Source organism: Electrophorus electricus, chromosome 2, assembly GCF_013358815.1.
Source record: "Electrophorus electricus isolate fEleEle1 chromosome 2, fEleEle1.pri, whole genome shotgun sequence".
NCBI classification, from domain to species: Eukaryota; Metazoa; Chordata; class Actinopteri; order Gymnotiformes; family Gymnotidae; genus Electrophorus; species Electrophorus electricus.
Genome location: NC_049536.1, coordinates 32,224,265 through 32,248,310, shown reverse-complemented (window position 1 = coordinate 32,248,310; position 24,046 = coordinate 32,224,265). Strand labels below are relative to the sequence as shown.

At 42.1% G+C, this 24,046-nt stretch overlaps 1 protein-coding gene across 4 annotated transcripts; it reads right to left on the bottom strand.

Moving 5' to 3' along the window:
* Positions 1–623: 623 nt before the first annotated feature.
* ifih1 (interferon induced with helicase C domain 1) lies at positions 624–22,661 on the bottom strand. 4 transcript variants are annotated; one of them, XR_003410645.2, is made up of 17 exons: positions 22,574–22,661; positions 21,913–22,398; positions 19,095–19,263; positions 15,534–15,776; positions 15,104–15,175; positions 10,922–11,115; positions 10,049–10,259; positions 8,298–8,515; positions 7,401–7,502; positions 7,005–7,128; positions 5,766–5,981; positions 4,486–4,742; positions 4,093–4,242; positions 3,647–3,808; positions 3,133–3,358; positions 2,945–3,038; positions 624–1,019 (listed from the first exon to the last, which is right to left on the bottom strand). XR_003410645.2 is itself a non-coding variant. In XM_027010219.2 (17 exons), exons 2-17 carry the CDS (start codon positions 22,336–22,338, stop codon positions 996–998), a joined length of 2,856 nt encoding a protein of 951 aa, XP_026866020.2. In that variant the 5' UTR covers positions 22,339–22,398; positions 22,574–22,661; the 3' UTR covers positions 624–995. The 4 variants fall into 4 exon arrangements, 2 of the variants coding, with proteins under 2 accessions (XP_026866020.2, XP_026866018.2); XM_027010219.2 differs by having other exon boundaries at positions 3,165–3,358; XM_027010217.2 differs by lacking the exon at positions 624–1,019 and adding an exon at positions 1,625–2,852 and having other exon boundaries at positions 3,165–3,358.
* Positions 22,662–24,046: the final 1,385 nt, after the last annotated feature.

The window sequence follows — 24,046 nt, the reverse complement described above, 5'->3', positions numbered from 1 at the left end:
CCGTGAGCGCATGTACACACCCGTTCAAAGCCTGCATCATCCACGAGCATAAGGCAAAACAGTAATCATGTGGTAAATGATTAAGACCAATAAGAGATGCCTTTTAATAAACAATTAAAAGGAAAAACTTTTTCTTCCCAAGTCATTTACAGTTATAAGTTATTAGTTTTTGTTTTTATAAAAATCTGTCTGAGAAATAGGACTACGTATAGTTTTAAGAGTGAAATTGTGAAGTGTTAAATATCAACCCATGCACTTAATAGTCCATACTTTGTTGTTTTTGTTCCTGTTCACTAAGGGAACTTTTTAAATTTTATTCATTTCTAATTATGCTTCTCAGACAGCACAGGGGTGGGGTGGAGGGGGGGATAGTTTGTCCTCTGTCCAGCTGTCAAAGTAAGTCATGTTTGATGACCAGTAGTCTGACAGGTGTTCTCTGGTGAGGGCTGTACAAAGGGAAGCAGCTTCCCTGCGGGGGTCTCTGAACAGGTGCTGTGGTGTGTGCGTGTTTGTTTGATTGTGTGTGTGACTTTTTCCCATGACACCCTTTATGTCTGTCAATAAATGTTTGCTCCAAGCTTCATCCTTACAGACTGCTCATGCAATAAATGAAACCCAGGTGATACACTGGACATTCATTTATTTAGCAGCAATAACAAGATGCTGGCTGGTCACAGCTTATAAGTAACTGGACAATGATGCAATATTTCTTGTTTTGACTCTGTACTCCAGAACTTTTGACTCTAAAGAGGTAAGAAGTTAAAGTGCATCGTTTGTCTAGTGATGGGACAAATGGAAAAAAAGGCTTAAATGAGTAGTGCTTGGTTGAAAATCCTTTGCTGTTGCTAAATGCCTTAAATCTGTGAGCCATCACCATCAACAGATTCGGGATATCTGGAGATGTCCTGCCAGTCCTGTGATGCGGCCTCAGCCAGATCCCGCTGGTTTCAGGGGTGTACACGCACAGTGGTGTTCAGATCAGGTCACTTGGACAGTCAAAAGCTTCTGACATTATGGCCCTGGAAAAAAAAAAACGCATGACGGCCCCAGTTGCTTTATTCAGGTCATCATCCTTCTGCAAAGTGAAATGCAAGCCACTGGTTCCTGAGACAGCTGGTTGTATCTGAGCAGTTCAGACGCTTCCGTGCACACCAGAAATTTGCAAGAGACCATCCTGCAGCTGCCACTGTCAGTCACATCATTACTAAAGACAAGGTATCTGGTTATAATGACAGTTCATGCACACTCACGATGCTTCACAGATGAGGTGGTTTGTTTTGGATCATGGACAGTTAATTTTATTTCCTCATTCCTCATGTCTGGTGCAGATCTGCCTTCATTTCATCTGGCTTTGCACTTTGTGTAAGAACTCTGCAAGACCTTTTATAGAGACTTTTTTCAACAAAGCAGCGTGGCTTATTTTGATTGAGGTATGCCAAATTTTAGTCCTTTCAGACTAAAATGAAATTTTCATTCTTAGTCATTATTTTTTATGTAGTGTTTAAACAAACAAGTTTTGGCTATATTGCCTTTATTTTTGATTTTATCACTTAATGGTGGTCTAGTTTACAGGTATTGTATTTTTTTGTCCTCTTATTGAGAGACATCAACAACAAAAGAAAAATTCAACAGAATCAACTATATTTATTTTTTTTCACTCTCTTTTATATGAACAAATCATGCAACAACATACAGCAGCTGGACAAGGCAAACAAAGCAGTCAGTGGTCCGGTTACAGTGAAATAGGGGCAGGATGTATCACAAGTGCTTTGACTTCACAAAGCACTTTAGTAAGTCGCTCTGTATTTGGCCCTGCCAAATGCCATAAAAGTAAATGTAAATAAATGATTCCTATATGGTTCACCCAGTGTATATGTAAATTCTCCCAGTTACGTCTTTATGAAACTTGTTTAATTTGAGGTCCGATTTGATGGAGAGCAGAACCAAAACACCATTAGACTAATTTGCAACTGCAGTCTAAAACGATTCTCTGCTTGAAAAACTGCTTGACAACACCTTTTGAAAACTTTATGAATTTGCATTCTTCGTGACATTTAAAAACATATTAAAACTTAGTCAATATCTTAAGACAGTTGGAAATCCATGAAAATAAGTAATTGTAATGTCCTCTAAATTAAGATGTCTAAATAATCCTCTAAATTAAGATAATTCGGCTGTCTAAGTAACTTACATTGACCAACTACAGGAACAGTCCCTGTAAAGCAGCATGAAAGTCTCAAAGGCAGAAAATATCCAAGCATCGAAATTGGCTATTTATTAGAGCAGTTGAAAGAGTTTGGAAGTCACCATGTATGTAAGAATGTATGAATGTCAGGCCCCTAAACCTTATGTGCATAATTGCGTAACACTTGAGAGACCAGCTTGACCTAGTGTGCAGTATATAGTGCCATAGATCAGGAACCAGCAACGAAATGAAAACAAAAATTCGCCAAGGTTTTATCGACTCTGAATACCCTTAGCCTGAATTAAAAGATATTTTTAGAAAACCATGGAAAGTTCTGCATGGTTCTCCCACTTTTGGTCATGGTGTGGATGGTGGTTACCATGATTCCAGCAAAATTCCCAGTACAGCTTGTTTACCACCCATCTTCAGCAGCCTGGCTGACTGACGTCTGGTTTTTCCAGCCATTTCACTCCATGTCTCCCATCTCCTCGTCCGAGTTGTTTGCGATGTGTTCGGCATGCTGCAAGTAGCTGAATGATGGGAACCTGATTGCCAGCTCATTCCACTTTCTGAAGTCCTTTTTTTTCGAGCCATACGTCACCACAAAGTGTTTGATGTGGAGACACGGACACTCGATGCTCTTATAGAGCATCATGGAGCCCCATTGCTGCATCCCAGAAAAGAAATGAGTAGCCATGCCTTCAGTCAAAGCACATTTAGCGGTGCAGCCTCCTAGTGTATGTAATGTGACACACCTACCTGTCCACATTGTTTACAAGCTATGACTCCGTTTGCTTCATAGTCCAGGAATCTTTCTTGCAAGGAGGTGTTCTCCCTTACAGTGAACAACTCTCTGGAATTAAGCATAACAGCATAACATCATCATACACAGTCGACTCCTTTTATGTTATTTTGATATTAATGTTCAAAGTGGGCTGATACATGACCGACTGGCATCTTTGTCCACACAGAGAGGCACCTGAAGGCAGTAGTGACATTGACGTGGTGCATGTTCTCAATGATCTCGATATCTTCGCCAGAGCAAACAGGTTTGTTGCAGCTTCTGCAGGAGAACTTCACTTTGCTGGGATCCTCCTTCTTCATGACCTTCTGTTGTTTCTTCTTCACCTTCACACGCTCCTCCATGATCGCCTGCATCTGGTACTCCTTTGTCTGAACACAGCGTGAACACACCGAACACGTAACTCTTCCACCATGCAAACCTACACTCACACAGTTCCAGCCCTCAGACTAGAAATGGATCGTAGCTATATATTCGGTCAGAGGTTTAGTTAAGATCCATTTGAAAAACAGTTCTCTGGTTGAAAAAAGTAATTAAAAGAGAAGAAAATGCATTGTGTCTTTTGTGGATTCTAGACTGTAGTGTATTCAGATCTACATTTTTATGGGGTGTTCTAAAACTCAGCCACTTTATTTCTAACAGTGAAAGTATCTTCTTACTTTCTTCTCATACTCTTCTTGGCACAGTGTGCACACCCTGGCAATGGCTTTGCTCATCATCGTCTCACGGTATTCATTCACGCTCTCCCTCTCTGCGACGCCTGACCCTGCCTCCTCCACCACGGTGTAGCTGCTGTCCTCTGCCCTCCCTCTGCCTCGAGCCTGGAAGAATGAAGCAAACCCTAGCCAAGCTTCTTACATTGCATAGATTAGGGCAGTGGTATCTTAGTGGTTACGACACTCAATTTGTAATCGGAAGGTTGCTGGTTCAAGCCCTGCTGCTAGGTTGTCACCGTTGGGCCCCTGAGCAAGGACCTTAACCCTCAAGTTGTATTCAATCATAATTAAATGTTTTTATTTTTGTATTCAGTCAAAATTAAATATTTTGAATTCTAACGCAAGGCGGTGCATGCGTGAGGTGTGACCTTACATTATGCAATACGTACCTGAATCATGGCGATTTCATTGGTCACCAGACAGTAACGAATGACAAAGTTACACTGTGCAATATCCAGTCCTTCCTCTGCCACAGTGGTGGCTATTAGTACGTTGATCTCCCCTTCATGAAACTTGTTCAGCACGTCCTTCTGCTCTGCCTGCCAGCAGATAAAGAAAAACCCCTGCTCATCAAAGTGAACATCAGATATGCTTAACAGTTGAAGAAAGGAATCCTATAATTAAAAAATATTCTGAATTAGTAAGGATTTAGGGGCTATAACTGCTTAATGACAATAACTGCTCATATTTAGGGGAAATAACTGCTCAAACCAATGAGTTAATATAAAAAAGTTTAATTCAGATGAAAAAAATACTCAGTTGCTCAGAGTGAACAAACTAACCGAGGTCATTGGTTTCACCACACTTTGGTCCCCTCCACCAATCAGATGGCTTGCTCTGACTCCAACACTCTCAAACTTTGGGTTCTCCCGAATCCACTGGCTGAGAGCAATGGCACTGTGGCGGGTCTTGGTGAAGATAATGCCTCTGGCTATAGTTCTGGAAGTAAACTCTTGGAGAATCTTGGTCTTCAATGTAGCCAGAGTGTTATTCTCATACTGCGGGTTTTTCGTCAGCTCCTGCAGATGCTCTTTATTATCTATTGAATGGATGAGACACGGGAATGAGAGAGCAACACACTAGTGTTAAAACATCTCAAACCAGGAAGACAATGAGTATTTTCACCTTTAAAGCTAGTTAGGAGGACCTAGGCTTCATATCACCTTGTATGCGAGTGCAAGCAGTGGCTTTAATTATGGTACAATGAGTATATGCAAAATTGGGGAAAAGGACACTGTGACTTCAGGGCAGCTCCTATGGCATCAAATCAAATTCAAAATTCACTAGACAGTAGACACTAGACAAAAATGCGTGTGAAGAAAATGATTCCTCACATAAACAAAACCACTCTGCTATGCAAAGTGAACAAGCTGCATGAGGAAAACCTCTCATGTGCAAGGAAAATGATTCTCACAATTGACTGTTATTTTTACTTTTTATTTTTAATTATCTATTACTATTAACCATCTGCTTGTCAGTTTCATTGGTTTCATTAAGGCAAGTTCCTGTACCCATCAGCTGCTGGCCCTTTCAGTCAGATCTACATACTCTGTGTCCTGTCTTAGTCCTCTGAGCAGTACCACGTACCACATTTTCAGTGGACTCTTTCTTGAATGACCTGCTTTAAATGTGATTTAAAAGGGCATAATGAATGTGAATTTTTTGTGTATGCAAAAGTTAATGCTGTATTCATGAGTGTTTGTATAAACCATATTTAAAAGGACACTTTTAGAATAAATGTATATAAAGAGCAACCAGTTACCCTGTGCCCTTTGGTCAAAACCAGATCACTCATAAAAGGCCCAGAAAGCCAGTCATTTGACTTCAGTGTGTCATAGTGACGCCAGGAGTTGTAGATTACAAGTGACTGTAAAATATATGGCTTGCTATTAGGTACATAGAGTAAGTGTACCTAATAAACGGTTATTGATATATATAGGAAATCATCTAAGTGGGAAGAGTTTCATGCATAGTCATTCCTTAGTTATTCAAACTCCACATGACACATTTGTCAAGTCAATCGGGCTAATCCTGAACTGCATGGCACACGCGGCGCTGACACCTTTGAACAGTCTGAAGAGAAATCTCTCGGTGTCGGTGATCTGAATAACGTCATCTTCATCAGGGCTGCTTTTCTTCTTGAGCTCTTCGTTGTAGTACTTGTTGAGGAAGCTGAAGGCGTCGGACATGCGGATGGTGTTGCTCTGGTGGAGAGCCTCGTTGTACTGGCGCAGGTGCTCTGCACAAACCCGCACTCGTGGGTTGTCCTCTTTGGCAGCTACACAATAATGCAGAGCATTGGTTTTGCAGGACCACACCCACTATCAAAACACGAAAAGCATTTAACGCTCATATGCACACTATTACTACTGTTTCAGAATTGATGGCAGCTACTAGAATTCCATTTGCTGCCATCTACAGTTAGGTACATTTTGTTTTTGTAGAAGGTATTAGCTGCTGTTGCTGCAGTTGTTGACTTTTACATAACCATGCTCTACTGTACAAAAGGCGGAATGGGCAGCTGAGCAGGAAGGTATGAGAAGATGTTGCAATATGTCACAGATTATATAACATTTCTATGCAAAAATATGCTGTTATTTTAGTAAACAGGAAAATTATACTATTATATTGTTTTACTTCTAGAACTTTAAATAACACTGCAAATAAACTGTTACACTACTTTTATAACTGCTAAGAACACTAGGACTAACAAGGATTAAATAAATCTTGTCTTTTCATTCACAATGTTTCAAACCACTGAACCCATTTTCCTGTATGTTTGTATGTAACACTTGCTTTCTTTGTTATTCGGTGAGAACGTGCTGATTGAGTGCACACTTGCTCAACTATAGAACAGAACACTGCTGTAGTTTGTATACACTAAAGTGCAGGCATGGTAATGATTTCAATAAAATATGCAATTAACTGCATACAGTTTTGGCACATATTCCTAAAGTTCAGTGTCCTCATATTGGAAACAGTTCCCCCTGCCTGAGAGACACAGTAATTTAAGCAAGATTTGTAGGATTTGGGGCCATCTACTCCCAAAGCCAAGGTGTGAGGCTTGTTAATCATTTTCACTTCATTGTGCTCACACTTAAGCTGAGTCCAGCTTCCCACATGCATTGGCCTTTCCCAACGCATCATGACTCCGCTGATCCAACAATTCAGATGGGAGACTGTGTCCAGTGTGTGGAGGAGCAGACCGCCTCTGAGCACTGGAGGTCCTATGCCTAGCGCACCACGGGGCAGGGGCCCACTCTGAGCCCTGCCCAGCAGCCCACGCTGGAGCTACTCTTACCATTCTGCTCTTTCTGCACCACCCACTGCTCGTAGTTCTGCGTGCCCGGTTGGCACAGGGGGCTCAGCTCAGCATGCGAGTGAATCTCATCCATGATCCCCTTGATCACATCTCCAAAGGGATCCTTGAAAAATTGGCAGGGAAAAGCGATTCATCGTGACACAGCTATCCTCTGCATGTTTTGATGATATAATCCATATTGGGTGTATTTGGCTGTATCAGGCCACACTTTGTGTAAATGTGGAGATTTCTACATAATAACACAAATTAGCACAATGATGACCCTAAAAGTCAGTTGACAATCTAAAGATATAATTGAGCAGTATGGCATTTCCATATGGCAGTACGGTATAGCAGTGTGTATTTCAGTCCGGGGTAATGCACAGGTGCTCATACCTCCTTTCTCTCTGGTGCACTTGCGATGCATTTGTATGGAGCCATGAGTTCCTCTCTGAGGCTTTTGGTCTTAATAGTGTAAGCATCCAAGTTAGCGCAAATCTGTAAGGCATTAAGGTAATGATTAGCACATTTGCATTCGGACCATTACACTCACTAACAGTTCAGATGCGGTCAGTCATGGCTCTGTTAACACCACATATAGCCAAATTACGGCTGATGATTTACACCCTGAAGACATCGCGTGCTATCAAAAAGCTCAGAGGAGGTGAAATACAATAATTCCTCTGACATTACGAAGGCTGAGTCTCATTGTTTCCCATGGCACTTTAGTTACAACCGCTATGGAAGACACACACACACACACACGAGGGGTTCGGGATGCTTTAGGGTAGCCCTGAACGCAGAGGGGCCACAGCGGAACATTGGAAACAGAGACAGGTGAGGGCTGAGGGGTGGAACGAGAGCAATAAGGAGAGAGGCAATGAGAGAATATACGGAGGGGGAAGCATTGACTGATGACAGGGAGGGCCACAGAGTGTGTGTGTGTGTGTGTGTGTGTGTGTGTGAGTGTGTGTGTGAGTGTGTGTGTGTGTGTGTGAGTGTGTGTGAGTGTGTGTGTGTGTGTGTGTGTGTGTGTGAGTGTGTGTGAGTGTGTGTGTGAGTGTGTGTGTGTGTGTGTGTGTGTGTGTGTGAGTGTGAGTGTGTGAGTGAGTGTGTGTGTGTGTGTGTGTGTGTGTGAGTGTGTGTGTGAGTGTGTGAGTGTGTGTGTGTGTGTGTGAGTGTGTGTGTGTGTGTGTGTGTGTGTGTGTGTGTGTGTGTGTGTGTGTGTGAGTGTGTGTGTGTGTGTGTGTGTGTGTGAGTGTGTGTGTGTGTGTGCGTGGGACACCCATTTACTCTGAGGATGTGCTCCTCTGCCTTCTGTTGGTTCTTGGCTCCTCCCACCCCGGGCGAGGCAGTGAGGCCGAGGATCTGTGGGAGGGGCACGGGGGTCTTTTGTTCCTTAAGCAGCCCGATGTTCCTGTGCTTCTGCTTTAGGTAGCGGATCATGATGTGGTTGTAGACTCCGCCCTTCTGTGTGTGGTGACACTCATCAATCACCATCAACGTGAACTCTGCAGGAGAAGGCAGCAGAAGATGATCTACTTCAGCACATGGTATTCTATTTCACACTGCAGCAGTGAGTTTGGTTTTACTCTATTCTAAGTATCTGAATATTGACTTAGCCAGGACTCCCCAAGGCAATCTCAGCATTGCCCCAAAGGCAGCACTAATGTGCTATGCTGTTGTAAACATGCCTTGGCCTGAGCATTGCGAAAACAATGTTTTGCTTGTGGCAGTAAAAGTTATGGACATCACTTGTCCTTATTAAGACCCTCTGCTTTTTTGGAGAATCTGCCACGCAATCTTGACTTTGGAACTTTGCCATGGTACAACAGACCACACAAAAATATTGTTATTGGAATTTTAAGAAACATTATATGAGGCAACAGGTCTCTTTTTTGCTTCTCTTTATTTTACAATATCAGTCTAGTCTATCACCACAGCAGTTTAAACATGCATCAGGATCATAACTCGTTTCTTTAAAAATGGAAGTTGGATTAGACTTAGTTTGGAGGCCTAAATCCAACATTCAGAGACGAGGGAGAACATGGCTACATGAACCGCGGATATATGAACCTTCTGCTACTTTCTTTCCCTGACACTCTGAGTTCACATCTGAGTCCACACCTCTCCCTTTCTCTCCTGCTTCATTCCCACCAGCTGTAAATGTTTCACCTTTAACCTATTTCAATCCTTCCGCGTCTTGATCCTCCGTGTATTTAGGCTGAGGAACCCCCATTTACACTCCCAGTATTTCCGTTAGCACGCCTGCTCCATCTGCAGCCTGTTCCGTCCCCTGAGGGGGCTGTGTTTCAAGCAGTGAGGCTCTCTGTTTTTAGGGCTGTAAACCAGTTGCCGTTTCCTGACTCCCGAAGCCCGAGCGTTTTCTGCAGTGCTGCTTGGACGCCGCTCTGTCTACATGCCCCCGGGGACCACTGAGATCAGCGCCCCTGTCCTTTCTGAAGGCCTTCTGGGCTCTCACATAGATTTCAATGTGAAATTGACAGGGCTCCCCCTATGCGGTTCCACTCAAAGCGCTGCCTAAGGCTTTCGGGGTGAAACTATGAGTTTCATGCCCATGACACTTTGTTTAACAGGAACACGCTGTATAAATCAAACTGGAAAGGTGTCTCAAGTGGCCCTGAGAGACTGGACCTAGAGCAGTAGTGGAACACTGGGTCTGATTCACTGACAAAAACAAATAAATAAAAGAAACTTTCCTGTGAATCTTTTTTTAGCCAACCAATTGCTCACTTGCTGATGACTACAACAGACATTCAGCTCATTCCAAACAGAAAAAAAAAGCCGCGAACTAAACAGCATATGCTACGGAAGGGGAAATTCCACCTTGTGGTGTGCAGAGCCAAAAAGGCGAACGGCAGTGAGAACTGCCAGCAGTGACAGCACAAAAAAAAAGCAGGGGAAGGAAAAATCTGTCAGACGAAGCAGCAGGTCATCTGATTGGACTGAGTCCAAAAACAGCCAGAAGGTGAAGCTGTGGAGGCGAAATCCTGCTTCTGAAATTTGAGGAAAGAGTGACCTACGCGATAACTTGATTCCGTCCTCATCCCCGTTCTTGGCTTTGGCCAAAGAGTTTTCCAGAATCTGTGCAGTGCAGATGATGATATCGTTTTTCTCGATGACTTGTGGAAAAGAGATTTTGAGTTGCGAGTCTCCACTGACTCTCTCCACAGAGTATTGGTGCTTCAGGAACTTGCCAAACTCAGCCTTATAGTGCTGCTCTACCAGAGGAACCTGCATGATAAAAGTTAAAAAAAAAAGCTTCATGTTCACCACAACCTAAATAAAAATCGAACAGGTTTTCATGAGCTTTTTTTTTGAATGAGCTTTTCCCAGTTAACTAAAGGAATAAATCCATCCCCTGCGAGTCAAAACTTCTTTATCCACTGCTCTTTATATTCTGGTTACAAAGTGACTTGACTCTGTTGTCTGTTCATATGCGAGTGAGGTCACTTTGGCACATGACTCCAAGAATAGCTTAGTTAAGGCTTTTGTCTTGTTCAGTGAGTCCCTTTGTCATAATGCATCATCAGACTGGCTACAAAACCAGAAGCCTTCCCTGTTTTGGCAAGCCACAACATCTTCTTGAGACACATCTGAAATGAGGACTATCTAGAACACGTTACCAAATTTCACTACTCCCCAGTTCTCCAGCCTGACACGTTTCAAAAAACAGCTTTGAGGAGAAAAAGCAACCCTCCTTTGTTGCCAAATAAGCTTATGACATAGTTATGCCATGGTTGAGGACCTGTTGTAAACTTAATACGCCCCTTTGCATTTAGCATGTCAAAGGGACAGAACAGCCTCCCTGTTTGGGTGTGTTTTTCTATATGTTAATGGTCTGGTATCGAGCAGCTTCAGGCTGGTCTTCTGTATGTGTTTTTGGCTCACAGTACCTTATTAACTAGGACAACAACTTTCCCTGGCTGTCCCATCCGTCGCCTGCTCTCCAGATGCTGTTTGGTGATGTACACAGCGACGCGGGTTTTACCACTTCCTGTAGGCAGGCAGATAATGATGTTTTTCCCCTCGAGAGCTGGTAGAGCAACCTCCATTTGATAATCATGCAGCACAATCTCACTGTCACTCACTGAGACACACCGAGAAACATGGAGAGAGAGAAAGAGCATGAGGTTAGGTTATAGTTACTGTTTTATGGTCCTTTGTAATCAGTCTATACTTCTTTCAGCCCTGGTAGGGCTGTATCATATAGACAACATATTTCAATTATAATATGAACTTGACCTAAATTACTGGTGTTTGTTAGAGCTTATTTAAATTCCATTATTCATTAAAACAGCTACAGAACACTCATCTAGGATGTCTGGATTTAGTCAGAATGCTCCCAGCACTCAATAAACAAACTGATATTAATAGCGGGATTATTTGTACATTGAAGCATATCTATGATTTCAGTATTGCAAAGGCCAATACCGTATTAACGATTAACCGATCACTGTGCTGGCCTAGCCACCAGCGTGGATGAGATATTATCTGTCATAATCCAGTTTGTCTGCTGTTATAGTGAGGATGGGCTTGTCATAGCTGAAATACTTGGATTAATACTGTTGTGTACATAGTGACCTCCTGAGGTTTCATGATCGGAGCAGTCTGGGTATGGGGATTTAACTGTATCTCCTTTTCTGTTCGAGAGAAGACTCTCATACTAGCCTTCGTGCAAGAGGAAACAGGCAGCAGCCGTAACGCTCTTCTTTCTTTTTAAAAAAAACAAACCCAAAAAACCCACCTCTATGTCCCCAGTGGTTTATTAGAGAGGAAATACCAGGAGCTCTAAGAACATTTAGCTGGAGTTCTTCTCACAAAAGCTCCAGTGCCTGCTCTCACTTGAATGCCGAGAGCAGAAACTCGGCATAATGCAAACGAACACTTCTGGCTCAGTCAGGCTGGATTCAGGTTAGTTATCCGTGCAGGCTCACCACAAAGCGAAGGCTGGGGTCTTGGCAAAGTCTGTGTCAGGCACACTGCCCGGCCAGTACCCTCGCAAGCTTTCATATGTGTGTGTGTGTGTGTGTGTGTGTGTCTGAGAGAGAGAGATTGTATCTAAACTTGCAAACTGCCATTGGTGAACCTCTAGTAACGAGTATCTGCAGCCACTTCTCATTGAAGGCTACCTCACAGCATTACGAATAGCATCAGAGAGACCATGGTAACACTTTATGTGGTGATGATTCATCTGATTACAAAGCGAGTTTTCATTTCATTTAAAATGCTGACAGATTTGTAGTTGTGTCTCCAGGGGAGTTGATCAGACAAGCAAATAAGATGGACTGCTTAAGATCAAAGATGCGTGTGTGCCCGCACATGACAAGCTAAGAGACAGAAGACTCTACTCATGCATGTTCTCTCCCTTACTAGTCTGAAGACATTACATTTTTTTTCCTTGTGGCAGACAAAAGGCTAGCGTGGTGCCAGTGGCCCCATCTGGCGGTGAATGTCAATATAACTGCAGACAATGTATGATCTAAGTACTTGGAAAACATAATGCCACAGATCTTTCAAAATTATATACTGCAATAGGCCACATTTTCCCAGTGAGCAGTACAATTAGATATATTAAATAATAATGTGATTTAAAGTAATATTGTATCTATCTAAAAGGCAGAAGTTTTTATCGGATTTGTATCGCATTTGTATCGGCTTTGTCTCTGCTTGCATGAACATGGGGACAAACCCACCTCTTCTCATTCATGCTTGTCACAGTTAAATGACAGATACATCAGACAAACTGGGGAAGAGATACACGAGACAAGTGAGGAAGCATGGATCACCTCCCAGTGGAGTTACACTCACTGCTTCCAGTCTGAAGAGCATGTGTTACTAATCGAGCCAGATTCTCTTGAACCAAGAGTGGTTTTTCACAAAACACAGGAAACATTTTCTTGGTGCAGATTATGGTTGGGATCACTTGTGGAATGCCGATTCACTTTTTCATGTACAATCCTCCTTCATCACATTCCAGTCCATACTACATCAGGAGTTCCCACATAGACTAGCATTCAGTCTTTTGAAGAAGCCTTAAACATTCCACCGCAAGCGTTGATACAAAATTTTAATAGTCTGTTGAAGTCTATTAAGTCTGCTGAACAAGTTCCAGGGCTGTTTATTGATCATTGATAATATGTCTCCATTTTTATGCTGCTCCACTGTCAGACTACAGTGAAGCACTCAGTGGAAAGCTGGTTTTGGTCTGTTTATAATTTGTGGATTTCACATTCCTGTAGTGATCCTGCATCAGAGATGAAACTGAATACTCGCAATTGGTGAATGTTAACCCTTCTGTTTTTGCATATTTTTTAAAATTCACTTTAAAGGTTCTTACTTATAGCATGATACCCATATGTTTCATATCAAAATGTTCAGACCAATCTCTCTTCCTAATGAGGTACCATTTGATCTAGAGCACTGTATAAAGAAATAATATGGCCATAAACCTGAAAATATGAGGTCCAATTTTAGAACTGTATCATATTTCATGTGAAAACATACCTTTACTCATGTGAACCAACTGTTTTTGTGTTTGAAATTTACCAAAGTGTAAAAAAAACTTTAAAGTAAAATAATGGATGGTCAGTTTTGTCAAACAAATGTCATGACAAGTGTATCAGAAATCGATTTCATGAATTTTAGACAGAAGCAGCATTTAGCTTGCTAACTTGCTAATCCACTATTGTAGCGATATTGAACATTCATTTAGCCATCGATCTTTTAGTTTTGTATTCTTCTTCATCAAAGGAATCAAACCCCTCAGGCTCTAAAGCTCCATTGCCTGCATTACTACTCTCCAAAACAGCAGCTGTGCACTTGTTGCACTATATTGTAACGAGCACTTATGGAATTGCAGCAGAAAATAAGATTTACTAGTTTCATTTGACTTTGAAAACCACTGCATCTTCCCCAAGTAATGCTTCTGAAGGTGTCTAGTGGGTTGCCCATCTGCATATTTCTGCTCAGTGCCATATTAATGAAACTGAAAAACAAATAACCAAAACTAAACAAAAAACAAAACAAAACGGAGTACAAGAAAAAATAAAACAATAACTGTTCAGAAACTGATTTTTGCAGTACCCTAATTATAACCAAATGTCTACACTTAAAGCGTGGAATTCCTTATTTTACAATTTCCCGACTTGTCATGTCAGAAAACAATGCTGCAGAACATCTGCGACGCTTGGCTCTTGAATTTAAATAATTCCGTTTCCATGGTCACTGTCTTTTTGCCTCTAGTCTTCTGCATTCATCTTGTATTTTTTATTATACTTTTCCTGTTTCTTTACTCTGTCATTCTGACTATCCTCTGGCCAGGATGTGATCACTTCAAGATGTGCTCATACACGCAGAGTCCTACGGCACTGCAGTGATAAGCAGCCTAGGGGAAGATACCACGCTTTATGGCTCACAGGCCTGTGGAAGTCCAACCACTCGCAGGCTTATGAAACAGGCATGGAGTTCAGGGTGAGGTCTTGTGTTCATAACTCTTGAGAGACATCTGTTTATATAACTACTCACTATGCAAACCTTTCCAAACTCTTCCATTACACTTTGTTTGCAACTTACTTAGTTCATAACAGCTATTGTAAAACATTTTTTGTTAATTCCTGAAACACAAACATGCAAAGCAGTTCCCACATGGGTGTGTTTGAAAGCCGCTGGAATGACTAAAAACAAATACTACTACAAGTGCTTTGATCCACAAACATGCTTCCCTAAAAACTGTAAACATGAGTAATATTTGGTTCTTGCAGATATAAAATGCAATGTACTGGGACGCAATGGGCTTAAATACCATCTCCCCCTAGACACTGAAACAAAATATGCATAAACAGTTTAAGGTATTTAACTCTGAATCAGTTCTATATAGTTATCAGACAATTGATGAAAGTATTTAAAGTATCAAGCTCTACTACTTCCCTCAGAGTCTTCTATAGTTTCACTTTTATCGCAGTATTATGTTTATTAGCTTGCTCAGATATTCCAAATACATTGGGTTTGTTGGCAGTGCGTAGCAGCAGGGCAGCTTGTCAGGCCTCCATTATGGTAGAAATGAAATGGTGCAATACCTGATGGACCCGGGCTGTCTGCTGTTTGCTCTGTCTCCATTTCTTCGTTGCTCTCTTTGTACAGGTCCAAATCTATGGCAGGATAAAATGATGATGTGCTTTCTAGGGACATTTTATGCTTACAGCAGAGTCCTAAAGAGATTCACTGTCAAAGGCCCTGAATTATAGTTTTCTTATTAAAAATGTACTTTGTGTTACGTATGATAAATTGTCAACAGTTAGCTGAAAAAGAAAAAAGTCAATTAACAGACTGAAAAACAACTTCACTTCTGATAACTATATATATAGAGAATATATATATAACTATATAGAATTGATTCATATGTTTATACTATTCCTAAGATACATCATATCATGAGTCTACAATGGTTAGGAACCTTTATTCTGCAAGAGATCTAGAGTAACGAAGGCCTCGCTGAGGCTTTCTTACCTTTGGCCAGATCGCCCGCAGATACATCAGTAGATGAAAGAAAGTCACTGGTGTCCATGCTGCTGTCCAGGCTCTGGACCTCGAGGCTGGGGGCAGACGAGGGAGACGTCTGAGAGGAGTGGAGGTCGAAAGCGCGGGGAGGGGAGTGAGAGCGGGCAGAAAAGTCCTCTGTGCCTCCCGGAGCGACTGCTTTCGTCTCATCCTGCAAAGCTTGGGGCTCGTCACTTTCACCTGACGCTGTTTCTGCAGTAGGCGGTAAATAAAAGCATCAGCGTGGGGTCTGACTGCAACAAGCAAGGACGACAGCAATGGCAGAACCAGAAACAAGTCTTTATGTTTCAAGCGTGAAGCTGTTCACATGGAACCACAATTAGCCACAATTGTCTCTGTGAACGGGTTTTTGGGCACACTGACTTGACAGCTTTGGTTTGATTCAAATGAGCACTGGCGTGATTGCAATGTTATTGCAGTTTATTAGACTCTGGGTTTGTTTTCTTTTTCTTTTTAGGTTACAGTGCTCAGCCATGACTGATTATGTGACCTGGATCGCAAGTACTGTGTCTCTAAAGGGTCACAGTCTGCACGTCATCAGTGTAAATGTTGAGTCTCATTTTATTTTTATTCAAATCATCTGATACTACTCATTAACTACTGTACATTATAAAGTGTTGTTGTCATAACTGTCAAATTAGACTGGGAAAGGACTGGACTATGAGTGCTCTACAATAAACCATCTTTACCCTCTTGACTTGGGCAAGGAAAAAGATTTCCTAGAAGAGCAAGTAAAAACGCTGCCAATCGAACCCTGGTGTGCACCTAATAAGTGGACCCGGACACCCTGAGCAGGCAGGCCTTGGGCTGCTTCCAAATGAACAGTGGCCCGGTTTGTTTGAAGTATGAACACTGTAGGGACACAGAGACAGTAGGGACAGTGTTTTTATGAAGCTTCTGTCAGGAATACCAACCACCACGCTGAATAAGTACAAGTAGGCACAAGTACATAAGCACTGCTCAGAAGAGGACTGGTGACAACACCAAAGCACCACTGACCGACAGACAGAGCTGTCCACCAGGATTCCCAGACCAGACAGGCCAACGAATGATGCCTGGATCAACTGCAAGAAAGAATGGCAGGAAAAGCATCCATGGAATGTAATAGCTGAGTGTCAGCTGCTGGGCCTTCTTCACTTGTTTTTTTTGTGTGTATATTCTCATATTGTTAATTGTCATCATTGTTAATTTTTCATATGTCTAAGGTGGGTGTTCACAACTGAGTGGTGCTGGAGTTGCGGTGGCCAAGTTGTTGCTGTGTTTGGGGATTCTTTTGCATGTCTTTTTTTTTTGCAGTTGGATTTCCTTTCGGGTTATTTTGGTTTGTAGGCTTATGGCTGTCTATGCGCTTATAGAACATGCCTGGCTGATACTAGCGTTATTTGTTTGTGGTATTTTTTTTCTTTCATTCTGCGTCAATTTGGTTTGTTTTGTTTTGTGCGCTTGTGTTTGTGGTTTAGAGGCTACCCTGTGCTGGAACTCGAAGATTGGCTGCAGTTAATGACTTGGACATCACACGTTATGTCAGACACTGCACTAGGCCAATTGAAGCAGAAATGTATCACACCACAGAAGACCCAAGATGCACTTTGTGCAAAAGAGCTTCTCAGGCAGTGCAGCACCTATTAGCAGAATGCAAGATGTTGGAAGGGAAAGCAAACACTACGAGACAGAGGAACATTCAAAGGATATGAGCTGGAAACCCCCAAGTCCAAATGGGAGGAACCACAGAAAGGGGTGGAAAACAACAAGATAAACAAAGAGTGGCAAACCAACCAGGCATTGTGACAGAAAAGATGCAGAAAACAGTGGTAACAGCGGTAATAGATGCGGCAATCCCACATGATGAAAATACCCAAAGGAAGGAATATGACAAGTTACAAAAATAACAGGGACTCAAAGGAGAAATAGAGAGAATGTGGAAGGTTAGAACCAAGGTTGTGCCAATTGTCATGCTCAGTCCTTTCCATGTTCCGTGTTTGTTCCGTTCCATAGTTTCATTTTGTCCTCACATCGATTGCGTCCACCTGTTCCTCGTTTCGAGTTCATGTATTTAAACCCTGTTGTGTGCCTTGGTCGTGGCTGTGCATTGTTTTGTTGTTTCATGGTTTCATTGTTTGAATTAATGTTTGACTTTGTTGGAATGAATGAATTTGTGAATGTGTTTCATTTTGTATGTTTTTTTGTACTCCGTGCCTTTGTGTTTCCCTTGCCTTAGTTATAGCCTGCTTTCCTGTGTGCCTTTGTGTGTTTGTTTTGTTTAATCATGTTTCCACGTACTCTCTGTGTTGGCTCTATGACCCTGGACCATATAAACGACTCTGATTTTGGATTTGCCCATAATAAATCTCGCTCCTCTCAGCACACGCGTTCGCCTCCTTACTGCTCAATGCTACAGAATGAACAGCTCAACAAGGACGCAGCGAGAGAGCGAGACTCTGGGAGGTGGTTTCGCTGAGATGAAACTCCGGCTGTTTCTACGCAGTCCGAGTTTGTTACGTCTCAGCGCCACCAAACCAGAGACAGCAAATCTCCTGGCGCTGCGGGTACACGGGCATCTCGTCGTTCCTGGAAAAAGCAGGATCCCATTTATTTTGACGTCGATGAGATCCCAGGTAAGCGCCAAGAGTCTACCCGTCTTGATCAACGCTGCAGGGGGGAGCGGCCTGCAGCGCAAGACCTGAGTAGGCGGAGTGAATGCGCAGAATGCGGAGTGAATGCGCCCGTTTCTGGGCACTCGGTTGGTGCTCAAGCGCAAATGTAAGCTCCACATAGCCCATGTGCGCTCATGGAGCCGCCAAGAGGGTTCTGTGTCTGTGTGTTCCTCCAGGGTCACCCCACCAGTGTCTGTGGCTATCCCGCAGGACAGTATGGTCCTGTTCCTGGCGTGAGATACGCAGCCCGTCCTGATCCTATTCCTGGCGTGAGAGACGCCGCCCGTCCTGATCCTGTGGCTAAGCCTCTGGACCCATCAGTGACCGCCTCAGTCGCACCCTCAGAATCCTGGAACCAGCTATGGGCTGAAGTGGCTGCATTGCTGGACTTCCAGCCAGTCCCTCCTTCCGGCATGGAAGACGCCGCCGGTCCTGATCCTGGTCCTGTTCCTGGCGTGGGAGACGCCGCCCGTTCTGATCCTGATCCTGTTCCCAAAGTGGGAGATGCCACCCGTCTTGATCCTGAGCCTGTTCTTGGTGTGAGAGACGCCGTCCGTCTTGAATCTGTTCTGGTACCCGGCATAGTGGATGCCGCCAGTTCCGTTCCTGTTCTCGGCATAGTGGCCTCCTTACCGCTCAACGCTACCCCAATATTGACAGGAGCACGTGGGGATGTGAACCCTGAACTGGAGGAATGCCTCCAGTTGGCTCCAAAGATACTACGCCATGACTCTAGGAGACAGCCCAAGTGTGAAATATGACTACAGGCAGAGTATGTGTGTATATTATTTATTTGTGTGTATACATTGTATGTGTGTGTATATATACCCTTGGCTGTGCTGGGCATGAGTCTCACCGTGACCCTTCAAAGGTTCTCCTTGGAGCTCACGTGCCAGCATGCCGTGGCCTGTTTCTTTCAGAGCCTCCAGGAATTCAGAGTACCAACCAAGCTCTTTCTTCACTAGCCGAGAGAGCAGCAGGCGTGCCCCTGCCTTGTTCCCCTGCTGATCATTCACAGCAAAAATCTACACAGAAAAGAGCGAGACAGAGTGCAAGTGATGGACACACAGAGAGAAACAATCATTTAGTTTATTACCCATTTATGTAAGGCTACTTGTAACCACTAGTATTGTCAATATCTTATTAGGGCTTGTTTATGCGTGTTTTCGACTCCAGCCAAGCCCTGCTTCCCTGACAAACGTCAATGTTTTCTTGACTGAGTACCTCTAATGCAGAACATTAAGGGCTCAATAAACTGATGATCAGGCTCAGGTGCACTACACAAAAACAAAAACAAAACAAAAAACACTTGTAACTGCTGAAAAGCCCCGAGCAAGAAAACTGCCGTATTTCAGCTGTCTAAGATCAGGGAGCTATGCACACCTGCTCTATGATGTTCTAAGAATTACAATCACTCCCAAGATCTACCACAAGAAAGTTGTTCTGATCCTAATGTAACACACCTGATCCAGTTAATCAAGACTCTTAATCAACGTCCGAGTATTACGCTGCGTCTGGAATGGTCTACTTTACTCATTCACTAATTATCACATGGACAGTTATATATAAAACACTACACAGGGCTCCCATAAGAGAGACAACAGAATTCAGACACTAGCTTGCGCCAGAGAGCCTCCCCTAAGGGGAGACAGCTAACTTCAGTCTAACACGGTGACAGCAGGGAGACCAGATTCTCAACTGACTGAATGGAAGTAAATGGAAGAAATGCGGAAGTATCCTTCACAAACTCCAGTTCTGTCATCATAGATCATCGGATAATAAACTCTTGTCACTCATCTTCAACATGTTCTGTATAAAATGCCCATTGTGTCTAGTGCCATGATGTATCTATTCTGAAAAAAACAAAGATTTTGTAAGATAAGTACCATGTAGGGAATGTTGTGGCAGTTAAGTATCTTTTATGGCACAGTCTTGGAATACTACATTATACCGTATATTAACTAGCTAGCAATGTGGTCAGAGAGTGGCTTTCTTTACACAAGATAGTTTGATACATATCTAACTAGCTAACAGTTTTTTTAAATTTGATTTAGCTAGCTAGGAGAGCGTGCATGCTATACTATAGATTTTCTAATATAAGGCTGTGTTCAAAATGGCCTACTACACACTACTTATGTACTGATTGGCCCAAAATCAAGATACCATTTGCAGTATGAGATCAGAATGAATTTTTCCATTACGTGAAAGATACACTTGAAGATGTACTACTCTGGCCAAATATTCCAGTATATGACCAGTGCTATCTTCATGGTGTACTGCATCCCGTTATAGAACGGTGGTGGAAAATGTTTCATAAGTGGGCAGAACCTTCATACATTCGTGTGACACCATAGTATGGTTTGCATTTGTCACATACTGGATACTATGCTGAAGGGGACCAGTATGCAGTATACAGTATATAGACAGTATATATGGAGTGCAGTAAGCAGTATACAGGATGTAGTAAGCTATTTCAAACATCTTAACGATATGTATGAAATCGCACTCAACCTACTGCTTAGTGTTCTATTTAGCGCCATTTTGTAGTGCTGTTCGAATTCTCAGTGGACAATTCAGAATCCATATAAAGTTCACTATATCGTTACCCATAGTGAGACCATAAATATAATGAACAACTGATGCACACTGCTTACGGGAAAAGGTACCACAATGCAGTGATTTCCTACAGCAGATGTCAGTGCTGTGTTGAGTAGGACTCCCAGTATAACAGACATACTGGTGGGCCACTACTATTTTAGGTGTGAGCACATAATTAATGGTCACAGAATGTTAATGTGAGACAGAATAAACAAGCTTCTGCTCAAGAAATAATCATTACAATGTTTTTTACTCATTAGTTTTTGTTGATAAATGGGAACACGGGTAAACATACAGAGCTAGGTATTATTAAAGTCACAAAATAACACATTTGAAGCTGTAAAACACAATAAACTGTCTTACTTAAGTGTTTCATTGTAGTCTACGTATTGTTGATATTTATGTAGTTTACCGAAAAGGTTACAATGATATTTCTAGTGTTGTCCTAATTGTGTCTGTCGTCTCCCTAACGGGTCTCATATGTAATGCCTCATATAACTGTTTATGTGGGGATTAGTAAATGAGTAGATAAGTATGGTATTTCAGATACAGCCTTGGGCTCTGCTCGAAATAGCCGACTACATACTACCGGCGTACTGACTGGACCCCAAAACAGTATGCCGACAGGGAGTGTGCAACTAAAAATTTCCCAGTACACACCAAAACAGTATGCCGACAGGCAGTGTGCAACTAAAAATTTCCCAGTACACACACACACACACACACACACACACACACACACACACACACACACACACACACACAGATGACGTAATATTTCCAGAGCTTCGTCATGCAATGGTGGTGGAAACGCTTCCACAAATGGCGGAACCTTTATACATTCACATGACAGTAAGGTTTGCGTTTCTCGCATAAAGGATACTATACTGCACTGCTACGGTGACCAGTACTCAGTATACAGTATATTGTGAGTGCAGTATGAGGTATACAGTGTGTAGTAGGCTACTTCAGACACACATTTAGTGACAAGTTTTGGAAACTCAAGGACCGGTGGTGGAAATGCACCAGAGTACAAGCACTATAAGCTGTTTAAGTTAGCAGCAAGGCCTACTTACATTTTCGCGATCCTCGTCGGTTAAAAGACTCCGCTGATAACAGCTATTGCAAACATCTCGCGTTTTCATGTCGACTAGACTGAGTTTCAGGAGGTCTATCAGTTTAATGCAGTTGTCATTTTCAAACTCCTTCGATGGGCTGGGAGGATTGTTCTCCATGTAATTTGCTGCATGTCTGCACCCAGCGGTTTCAAGCGCAGTTATGAGTTCCCTAAACCAACCCTCTGAATGTTCTTTAGTTATAACTTCATGAAGAAGTAGGTCGGCCGCGCTTATGTCGCCCTCAGTCCGAGTTTTCGCTCTTATCAGCTCCTTTTGATCATCGCTCAGGAACTGAAGCATGTCCAGAACAGGGCCGACGTTAATAAGGCGCCGCAGTCTGTTTCGGAAACAGTTAATAGTGTTCCTCTCCTGATCATCGTTCATTGTGCAGAATGATATTAGCAAAAGGCCGTGGGTTTCGTGTGCCTGTGAACGAGCAGCTCCCTGAAAAATGACAACAAACAACGATTCTCGGTCGAGGTTTAGTTCACTTTCGGTTTCGTTTCTCCGATGAGGGTTTTTTGTATGTCATTTAATCATTGTTATACATGACTTATAAGGTTTTAATAGTTACTTTCCGGAGCAAAACCTTATAAGGTTTGAATACTTTAATACTTACTTTCCGGAGCAACAAGCTTCAGGCCAGGTAATGGCCTTCGATGTCTTTATAAAATAATTTAACACAACAGCACAAGTATTTAGGCTATTTATAACAATTAACAACATTCTGCGAGTCTCTGCCATTGCCGGTAGATGGCGATATAAGCTAGCACGCTCCTACACGGACTCGTCCCAGGATAAGTTTAGCTTTGTTAGGCATAAAATCCTAACAAAAAAAGTGTACATAAATGTATAATGGCATATAATCATTTATCGTCTCTTTATAGATACAAACAGAACATACAGGAAATAAATAAAAATAAAAAAATTCAGAACACAATGGCTTCTACAGACACAAATCCGTATTTAGTATGACCTCCCTTGGCACTAAGCACATCTTCAACTCTTTTGGTATCCAGCAAGTTTATTGGTATATTATACCAGGCATCTTTCAGTACTTTAGAGTTTTTCTTTAGATTTAGTCTTTTTCTGCTATTGCTCAAGTGTATGTGAAGGTGACTATAAATAATTGCCACTGTAGCCTATAGAAGCTGTTTTTATGATTATTTTTCCTGTTTTTTAATACTGTAAACAGCTTTCCTGTTTGTTTTTTTTGGTTGTATTCTGATAAAGAGACAGAAATAATTATATATGGTCATTACCACTGATAAAACAATGTGAGTGAGTGTGTATACACCTTTTAAAACCAAAACAAATTACAAAAACAAAAACAGCAAAAAAACAAAAACAAAACAAAACATCAATTTCCAAAAATCATGTGGAATAAAGTGTTATGGTCAGCACATCACCAAATGAACAGCATCTCCAAGCTGAAGCATGGAGTTAGCAGCATCGTGGTTGGGTCTGCTTTACAGCAGCTGGAGCTGTGGCTTTTATCAGGCTGGAGGGAAGTATGAATAGCACCAAATACTAGTCAATGTTGCTGCAAGCCCTTAAGGTTTTTAATAAAACTCAGGACGAAGAGGCATTTCACCTTTCAAAATGACAACAAAGGAATAAGTTCACCAAAGCAAGATCAAGATTTTAGAATGGCCCAGTCAGAGACAATAATTAAATACAATCATAAATCCACTGGGTTACCTGAAGACGGCTGTAAACAGGAGACTTCCAGCCCATTTGAGAGTTAGAATGCTTTTGCAAGGAAACATGGTAAAAATGGCAAGACTGTATGCCACAATGAAATCTAAATATGCTACAACAGTTAGGGGGTGTGCACACGTATGTAATCAGTTTATTCTATTTTTTCCCTAAATCTTTCCCCTTATTGTTCACATTAATTTACAGGCTGCAATTTCACAATTAATGTAGAAAAGAAGGTTCTGAGATGATTTATCTTTATCTGCCACACAGTGGTATGTAGATGTTTTACAGCCCATGTGTGTTTGTTGTATTAATATTCATCTTATTTATAAAGAACAGGACACTCACATCAGTATATTCAGGATTCTTTATTCATGTATTGTATTCATTT

Excerpts from the sequence above, each read along its gene's own strand:
- ifih1 (XM_027010217.2), bottom strand. The coding sequence starts at position 22,338 with ATGAACGATGATCAGGAGAGGAACACTATTAACTGTTTCCGAAACAGA. Across the intron at positions 15,176-15,533 it reads TGCGGGCGATCTGGCCAAAG|ATTTGGACCTGTACAAAGAG; the intron begins GTAAGAAAGCCT and ends ATCCTGCCATAG. Across the intron at positions 4,743-5,765 it reads TCTCTTCAGACTGTTCAAAG|ATAATAAAGAGCATCTGCAG; the intron begins GTGTCAGCGCCG and ends TCCATTCAATAG.